The sequence below is a fragment of the Protomyctophum bolini genome, assembly GCF_963924005.1.
Source record: "Protomyctophum bolini genome assembly, chromosome: 13".
Lineage (NCBI taxonomy): Eukaryota > Metazoa > Chordata > Actinopteri > Myctophiformes > Myctophidae > Protomyctophum > Protomyctophum bolini.
The window spans coordinates 19,489,738-19,499,199 of record NC_137874.1 but is presented as its reverse complement, the minus strand read 5'-3'; the positions used below and the strand labels follow the sequence as shown (position 1 = coordinate 19,499,199).

General features: G+C 42.1%; 1 protein-coding gene across 1 annotated transcript; it reads left to right on the top strand.

Moving 5' to 3' along the window:
* The first annotated feature begins 192 nt into the window (after positions 1–192).
* On the top strand, positions 193–8,490 carry rcc1l (RCC1 like). Its single transcript, XM_080779878.1, has 12 exons — positions 193–347; positions 1,620–1,902; positions 2,344–2,473; positions 2,627–2,755; positions 2,999–3,065; positions 3,164–3,215; positions 4,927–5,011; positions 5,934–6,115; positions 6,669–6,756; positions 7,011–7,184; positions 7,392–7,477; positions 7,726–8,490. The coding sequence occupies exons 1-12, from the start codon at positions 334–336 to the stop codon at positions 7,801–7,803; spliced, it is 1,368 nt and encodes a 455-aa protein (XP_080636004.1). The 5' UTR covers positions 193–333; the 3' UTR covers positions 7,804–8,490.
* Positions 8,491–9,462: the final 972 nt, after the last annotated feature.

The window sequence follows — 9,462 nt, the reverse complement described above, 5'->3', positions numbered from 1 at the left end:
CCCGTACCCTTTTTGTTTTGTTTGTTATTGTTATTGTATTCTAGTTTTAGGAAGTTTAATCTAGTTATAGGAACTATACGTCAGTGCATGCTTCCTGCCAGTAGGTGGCGGACGGTATGCTTCATATTTTTTGTCCAATCTTCCAAGGAGGCGTAGAAGAACAAAACAGAGGAAGTGAATTGATCATCATCGTGAAAGCATGATGGATAATGGATGGATAATATTATGACTGAATATTAATGATTATAAGTCCCACTTCTTTTTCTCCACAAGACAACTCATTTATACTGTTGTTCACACTGTGAGTGACTGAGTTTGGAGGAATACACTGGAATGAATCTGCACAGGTATGTATCTGTATATGTGTTTAACCTTGTGTAGAGGCTTATTGGACAAGAGTAGCATTGAATCAATTATTAATATTATCTTTGCATATGTGAAAATATCAAAACATATTGGCATATCTGCAAATATCAAAATCGATCAAATGCATCTACATATGATAGACTGATAGTCTTGATCTAAGGCTAGAACAAGAGAAGAAATTGACATGTAGTCAGGCTACACACAGAATCTAATGTGATTATATCAACTGGGATTGTATTAAAAAAACTGTAATGTTTCTAAAGGCAAAGTTGTGTCATCAGTTTTAACCATGGTGAGAGCTATGGTGATGCTATGAATGGCCCACCTTTTGAAGAATATAATGGTACAAATAAGAAATGGAGTGAAAGGGTTGCAGTGATTGCCTCCTGGGTATATTTATTTGAAACTGTGGACGTAACATTTCAGTAAGTCAAGTATGCTATGTTCAAATCCAAAATACAACAGCAAATAAGTATTGCTTTTCTATTCCATCGTCTCCTGCAAATGAACAGTTTTGGTACTATGAGGTTTCTCTGTCGGGTGGAAACCTCATAGTACCAGGATTCAAATTTAGCAAAAACAGCTAAGTAGCAGATCTACAAGCTCAAAATGTGTCATTTTGCGCCACGTTTCGAGCTTGTGGATCTGCTACTTGTGTTGTTTTTTTATGGCGCTGTACTAAGAAAAAACACAAAAAGTTAGAATATGGAGATAGGTTTCTGCCCAACAGGCGACAGCAACGCTATAACAGTTTACTTTTGTATTTTTTAATACAATTTTGGTATTAACGGCAGGTTCACACAATGTTTGTCAATTAAACATAACAGTAAAATATTTGTTCTACTTTCTCTCACACTTTCTAGTCCTTTCATGTACCCCTGTATTAGCCCCATTTGAGAAACACTGCAACGTTTTGACGTGATGTCACAGTATGACATCACATCACCTTATATAAACCGCTGTGCAGTAGTGTATATTATATCAGTATAAGAGTACAATATGTCTGAGTTCAGCTAACCTTAATAATATTAATATAATCAGTGATTATACTGATTCACTCCCGAGACCTACTTGCACAGAATAATATCTGCAAACACCCATCTAGCTTGCCAGGGACTGACTGAGAAATACTAGGATTCAATTATTGACAGCTCAGCTCGTCCCTCCTTGAACCAGCTACCTATATACAGTCCTTCATCTAATATGTGAGTTCTCTCTAAGGTAATAGAGAAGCTCTCTTTTTGTCTGTGCAGGATGGCGTTGCCGTGTCTTCGACTGTGCACCCCGTCCGGGAGAAGAGTGGGGCTTGGGCTTCGTTGTTACGCAAATCACGTTACATCCAAATCACGGGAGAAAGTGGATGGTCCGGTTTTTCAGTATGTTGGCCAGCACAGGAAACCGAACCACAAAGTGTTTGTGTGGGGATTCAGCTACACAGGTGCTCTAGGTATCCCCAGCTTTGTAGTGCCTGACACTGGCAGGAAGAAACCCAAGAAGTACCAGTTCTCTCCATACAGACTGGACACTGAAGACCAGGTTAGATTAACACTTGCTTACAGAATTTGCCAGACACAACTTTAATCTTCTAGTCTTACTGCTCTTATCTTTTTTAAGAAAAACAATTAAGGCTAATAATTTTGATTTTCATTTAACACATAATCTTCTCTTCTGGGGCGGTCACTGGCACAAAACATTTTCAGATGGGGCTCCACGTGGCCAAATACATATCAGTTTGGGGGTCCTTGGCACGAGAAAACTACTGATTTAGAAGGAATTTGTAAAATCGGACCTTGATCAGGTCTTAATGAAATCAAATGAAATGCTTCAGTGTGTAGACCATATTCACACAGTGGCCATGTAACGTTGGCATTTTGCATTGAATAAACAGCGTGGCATTTCATGAACTTAATGGCAAGATGGCCACCGTGTGAATATGGTTTATTTCTGATAACCGGTTGATCAGTGTTCTCTCCATAGATCTCATCTGCAGCGTGTGGCTATGGATTCACTCTCATGGCCTCGTCCACCAGAGATGTGACCAAGCTGTGGGGCATGGGTCTCAACCAGGACTCTCAGCTGGGCTTTCAGCGGACACAACATGATCGTCGTGAGAGTGAAATTATTTTTTATCAATCAGCCTCTTGTGTGTTTAACTGGCTTTTTTGGAAATTGAAATCAACTGCATTTGATACTCTTCAAACATTCAATTGTGATGATCCTCTTATGTTCTTGTCATGTCCTCCTCTGTCTTTCTGAGCAGAAAAGAGCTATGACTACGTGTTGGAGCCCTCACCGGTAGCTCTGCCGCTCCGCAAGCCCCAGGAGACCAGAGTGCTGCAGGTGGCCTGTGGCCGCGCTCATTCCCTGGTACTCACTGACCTGGAGGGCGGTAAGATGACGAAGCCTAAACGCCAAACAGAAGAGGGGGGGTTCAACGCGTAATGACTGGGCAGGCCGCGGGAATGAACCATTGACCCAGACCTCTGATTACCAGGCCACTAAGCTATGGCCATCAAGTTATTGCATATCAAATTATATCCTCAAGGAAAGAGCCTATTAACTCTGTAGATCAATGGAAATAAAGCTTGCCCTTGATCTCTAACCCTTTATCCATTTTGTCTCTCACATTAAGCTTTCAGCATGGGAAATAATGCTTATGGACAGTGCGGGAGACCGATAGTTGAAGATGAAGTCTACAGGTAAATCTCAATGCATGCAGTACACACAAAAAACACAAAAAGCACCCCTGCTTTCTTTGTGCTTAATTATCTCTGTTGTTCATGTTCTCACCCCCCAGTGGCAGTCATGTGATTCACAAGGTCAGAGGCTTCGATGAGAGGCTCATCCAGGTATGTACATCCCTTGAATACTGGAGAACTCGGGTCGCCGACTCTTCTTCATCTTTGCCGAGATTTCTTCCCCTTTCGCCGACTCTTCGTCACTTTCCGGTCCGAGTTCTGTCTGAGAACTCGGACGGAAAGTGACGAAGAGTCGCCGAAACGGCAAGAAATCTCGGCACTGGAGCGCGCATCTAGCTACTGCATGATCTCAGTCCCTGTCGCAGGGTAAACAAAACGTCATATAGCACATGGCTAATTGTACCGTGCCAGGGAGGAGGAGGAGGCGGAGCGGCTGTAACTTTCTCCAGGCCAATAATGGATTTAATCATTCCAAATAGGTCTCCATTCATTGCTACGGTCGACATGCTCGTCTCACTGTCACTCGCTTTTAGTTTTGACTAACGCAAGCGCAAAGCAAAGCTATTGCTGCGCTGTGCAGAAGAGCCATTGAAGTTGAAGTGAATGCGCAAGATTTGCGACATTGAGGGGGGCAGAAAACTGAGCGCTCGAGCACTGTTCATGCAGCCTGGAGTTCAGAGGAGTGGGACTAGCTGGAGTTTGATAGTTGAGATTGTAGAGCTTGTAGATCTGTCTGTTTTTGCAGCTCCGGTGTCAGGGTAACAATAAGAAAAAATTATAGGCAGAGATGAAGTGAAGTTGAACAGCCAAGCAGCAGCAAGCTACGCTACGCTAAGCTAACATCACCACCACCATGGCTGGTGTTGTGTTAGCTTAGCAGCTAAGCCTTAGCTTCTTGCAATGCTATAGCGTTCTCACTGCGGTCTCACGGTGCGGGCACTGTGTGCTGCTGCTTGGAGAGGAGAGGCTACAGGCGGCTCAGCGGCTGCTATGACCAAATTGATTGTGTGCAACATGACAACTGTTTTAAAGTATTGTACAGTGACAACTATTGAAACTTTATTGTAAACAAACACTGCGGTCCACCCAGCTCCACCCCCCTGGCTACAGCAGGCAGCCAGCAGTGAGCACGGGATTAATACAAAAATGTGGTTGTGTTGCTTTAGCATCGTTAGCACAGTAGCTAGCAGTAGCTAACATTCAGAAACTTGCAGCTGCAGCTGCTGAAAGTGCCCCGAAACGTGGAGAATATTCGGCAGAATCTGAAGAAGAGTCGTCGCGCGGCGAATCTTCTTAAGAGTCTGCCGAATATTCTCCACGGTTTGCCGACTTGTCTTGAGAAGTCGGCAAAAAGGGTAAATCCGCCGAGTGTTACCCATCCCTTTAGATCTGAAGTAATGAGACAGAGCTTCAGTCATGCATTGACAATGCGGAAGTAACGACAATAGATGATCTACAAGCTCACTACTCGCAACGATGCGACGCATTATGAGCTTGTACTGTAGATTGGCTATTTTCGTAAATAATAAATCGTTGCTATTGGGTGGAAACCTCATTATGTCCAAAACAATTAATTTTCAAGATACAAATTAACTGGCAACTAGCAAAAGTAGCAGATCGACAACCACAAAAAACCACTACTTTTGATGCATTTGTGTGATGCTGTAGTATGATATGCTCAAGTAATGATGTGATGCTGTAGTATGATATGCTCAAGTAATCCAGTAAGGCATTCATTTACGAAAAAACAGCACAAGTTAAAATATGGAGTTTCTGCCCTATAGCAACGATAAGGATTCAGATCTGCTTTGTGTCCCATGTCTCACAGTGAAGTGTAAAGTGTGTTTTCTGTTTCCTCTAGGTGGCGTGTGGACAAGACCACAGTCTTTTCCTCACCGAGACTGGGAAGGTGTATGCATGTGGATGGGGAGCTGACGGACAGACGGGTCAGTTCTTGTTTCATCCCTGGCTGAGTCTAAAATAGGAGTCCTGTAACGTACAACATTTGATTCCTAAGCAGGCTACACATTTTGAAAGGGGAACTAAAGTTACTAAAACCCTAGGGCACTTTTGCATCAATTTGTTTGTGTGCTGCTATCTAAAGGTTAAAAATAATCGAAAGGCCAAGGCTGAGCTTGCTACATGATTGATTTGATTGATTGTATGTTTATTTTTGTGTACTGCATACAAAGTGCCCAACCCTCATGGGATGTAAGACACCATTTTACACTTACAGCATGTTTATATTCACATGATACATTCAATTACAGCTCAGAATTATACAGTGTTCTATCTTCTCTCCCAAGCTTGACAAATAAAATGTACACTAGAGTAAGCATTACCAGCGGCAGCTAATAAAAATGATAATGGGTGTGTTAGATTTAGCAACTACTCAATCTATTGAGCAACTACTCAATTTGCATTAGTTTTCACTTTTTAGCATGACTACACTTGCACACTTTGATGTAACACTTCCTGCAGTGAGTGTAAGTGGTATTTATAGAGCATGTTCATTTTAATGATCTATCTATCGATTGTGTTCTGGCTTGGATCAATGGAACCACTGTGGTATACCTTTAAATTCCGAATTTTAAAGAAAAAATGCCAATGTTTTTATTTATGTTTAAATTTTTTATCATTAAATTGTAGTGTTTTGCCAATTATTTGGGAGCCCACTTGGTTGGGAAATGCTGCTTTATTAAGTGAATTAGCTACAACTGCCCTGCTTATATCAGTGTATTAAGCTGACCCTAGACTTTCAGCTGTTTTTTCACGAAACAAATAGATGAAAAAAATTGCAGATCTGCCATTCCACCCCTCCACCCCCCAACAGCGACAATATGAATAAATACTCTCCTGTCCTGCCAGGTCTTGGACACCACAACATGATCTCCACGCCGGTCCAGGTTGGAGGGGAGTTGTGCGGGGTGGAGGTGCAGCAGATCAACACCTACGCAGACTGCAGCCTGGCTGTGTCCAGGGACGGCCAGCTCTACGGCTGGGGCAACTCTGAGTACCGCCAGCTGGCTGCCATCACTGAGGCTACGCAGGTATGAGGGCTCACCGCATGCAGGGCTGTTTTATTCTCTATCCATTACAGTATAAGTATATACAGTTATACATGCATATTATATATTTTGTAAATCAACGTGAACACATTCTAAATGATTGTTTTGTAATAATTGAATCTATTCATCACTAAAGCCCTGTCTTATACTACTATTTCTGAAATAGAAATGGATTTCTATTTCTATTTTGAAAAAAGATCTTGTACATCACATTCCGTGCTCAACCAATCAAATCATCACAAATGTTATTCCGGCCAATCACTTTATGTACTTTGCTCAGCCAATCAAATCATCGCTATGGCGTGATCAGCCAATCACAAGCCAATGTTTGTGTTTACACAAAGCCGGGCATAGGAGGGACTAGCGGCGATCGAAAAAGAGCAAATAAAAAAACATTTCTAGTTTCCCCCCAAATAATTATTATAAAAAAATATCTAAATGTGTTCTGGCATCACATCATACCATGATATGGATTGACATAATGATATGCATTTTGTCTTCTGTTTATTGAGCTCTGATTATTCTTTTCCGTCAGATGAACTCTCCTCGACATATTCCTTTGAAAGGGCTTGGCAAAGTGGTTCAGGCAGCCTGCGGAGGAACACAGGTGGCCATTCTCAATGGTCAGTTGAGTCAAAGTAGCTAATTATCCACACTGAAACTCCCTAGAGTGATTATCCAAGTTAAAAGAAACTGGATTTTAGAGCGATTATTCACATTAAAACAAACAGTTTTTACTATCCACACTAAAACAGAAGTCGCAATACTATGAAACTTTGTGCTACAATGTAATAAAACATGCATCTGGTGATGTAATTACCGGTAATTGAACGTTTTGTGTTTGAAAGTGCCATTTTGTTTTGTGCAACATTTCCAGACAGAGGAGAGGTGTTCGTGTGGGGCTATGGCATCCTTGGAAAAGGACCAGAGCTTTCCGAATCCTCAACCCCTGAGATGATTCCCCAGACGCTGTTTGGACAGTCTGAGTTCAACCCCTCTGTGGTTGTCAGGAGCATCAGATGTGGACTCAGTCATTTTGCTGCAGTCACAGGTGAGATGATCGGTGTTCATTTGTGACATTCATCAATTGTTATGCCGTCACCTACAGTATATTATTTCGTTTTATATTATTATAAATTATAATAATTATTATAATATTATTATACATCCCCGAGTATGTATGATGGAAGAGCAAAATGGCTGCCATGTCAATGGTCGATAGAGGTCAGAAGTGATATTTGACCGTGTCATTTTCCAGATCAAGGAGAGTTGTTTGTGTGGGGAAAGAATGTGCGAGGCTGCCTGGGCATTGGGAAGAAAGAGGACCAGTACTTCCCATGGCGAGTAAGATGACTTAATTTATAAACATAAATAAGTAACAGCAAAGCAATAAAGTCAGTAATGTTTCATGTCGTCTGTCGGGTGGAGACCTCGTATGTCCAGAACTGTTAATAAAATAAAATTCGAAACGCGGCAGCAAAGCCCACAAAAACCAAATATTGAGATAAGAGGTTTCTGCCTGACAGCAACCAAAACTGAGCATACCCCAAACCTGTTTCCCCCCCCCCCCCCACCATGGCTGTTTCTTCCAGGTGACAGTGCCGGGTCATGTGATGGATGTAGCGTGTGGCGTAGACCACACGGTGGCGCTGGTCAAGTCCCTTATCTGAGCCACTCTTCCTAGCATGGACAACGTGATGTTTGCACACCACAGGGAGTGGGCTTGCCTTACGAGGCCCTGGGTTGGTTTTTAGAGCACTGAGTGATTTAAGCCAGCTGTCCTCCACAGGGCAGGCGGGGGGGGGGGGGGACCCTACTAGCCCCCCCCCCCCCCCGCACCCTCCTCTCGCTCTCTCTTCTGCACTGATATCATTCAGAATGCAGCCAGCCAGGCCAACCGGAGGCTCACTTCTCAGGCAACTGTCGAGTGCAGTGTCAGAGCACTCAAGTGTATGTCTGGTGAGGAGGAGGCCGGTTAATCTCAGCTGTGTAGCCAGCCATCTACACCTGGTTGGCAGTGGTGCTTCTGAAACTTTTTTGTTTTTGGTCGTGGACTGACCCAAGAGTTTGTGCCAGGGACCCCTGGAAGATTTGTTTAAAAAGGCCGAGTTTAACAAGAGCATTTAAAACATTTGCTTATGACCTCAGTGCCGTTCTCTGGCAGTTAGTTTATTTTTATATAATTTATTATTTTTACTTCAGCAATTCAATTTACTTCATAATAAATTATGGAATATATCTCTTTGGATCCTTTTCTACCTACGTAAGATCAGAGCTGCTTAAAAATGTTGTAAGATGTCAGACCTGGTTGTTTTTCTTACCTACTGTAGTTGTGAATAAATAACATGAATCCCAAAGTGCCAGTCTTCTGATACGAATTTACAGTGAGTAGCTGACAAAGATATCTATCATTATTGCAATGATGTTGCTTCTGTCAGAGAAGTCACCCATTTTAACCACATGAATCCCAAAGTCCATATTCTGAGGGTGAATATTCAGTGCAAATAGATGTACATCAACAAGCTTACATTGCATTGTAAGCTTGTTGATCAGCTGTTGTCAGCAAATGGATGGTGTAGAGGGGAAAAAGATCACACCTGTGTGAAGTGAGGGGCACTAATATATTAAAGTCTAACTCATGTTCATTAGGTGATTTAAAACAAACGGTGTAAACAAACATTAAACACCATTAACTAGAGAGACAATATGACATAAATGGCACATTATGACATAAATTTCCCTTCATTGTCAATGGTGTTTACGTGAGTGTGAGAGAGTAAATAAATAGTCTAAACTAAAGGGGTTTATTTAGGAGACAGACAATGTTCTTCTTTAACCATACTAATACCATGTATAGAGGAAATCCCTTCATTGATGCTCGAGGTGCATTTCCACCACATCACAACATAGATAGTGAGTACATTAGCCACCTTTTTTCTGGACATGTCATTGTAAGCGAAAATGTCAAATAGCCGATTTACAAGTTCACATCACAATGCATTGTGAGCTTGCAGATTGGCTATTTTGGCTATTTGCCGTACGACAAAGTACAATAGGGCTTAAGTGGTTCACGGTGCTGTCTGCAGTTTTGTACATAACCGTGGACACTAACACAGCAGTGGTACTCGACCTTGTGTGGATCAGGGCCTACTCGAAAGTCTCAAGCGTCCGCAGCCCTTTTTTTTCTCGATTGAGTTCCGCTTGGCGTAGCTAGTAACAACCTATTTGACCCTTTTTTATTTATATGAAATTGTTTCTTACATTTTTGAAGGGCCCTTCCTATGCACAGCTTTGTTTGTGTGCTTGTAGCATGGAATGTGGTGATTTGA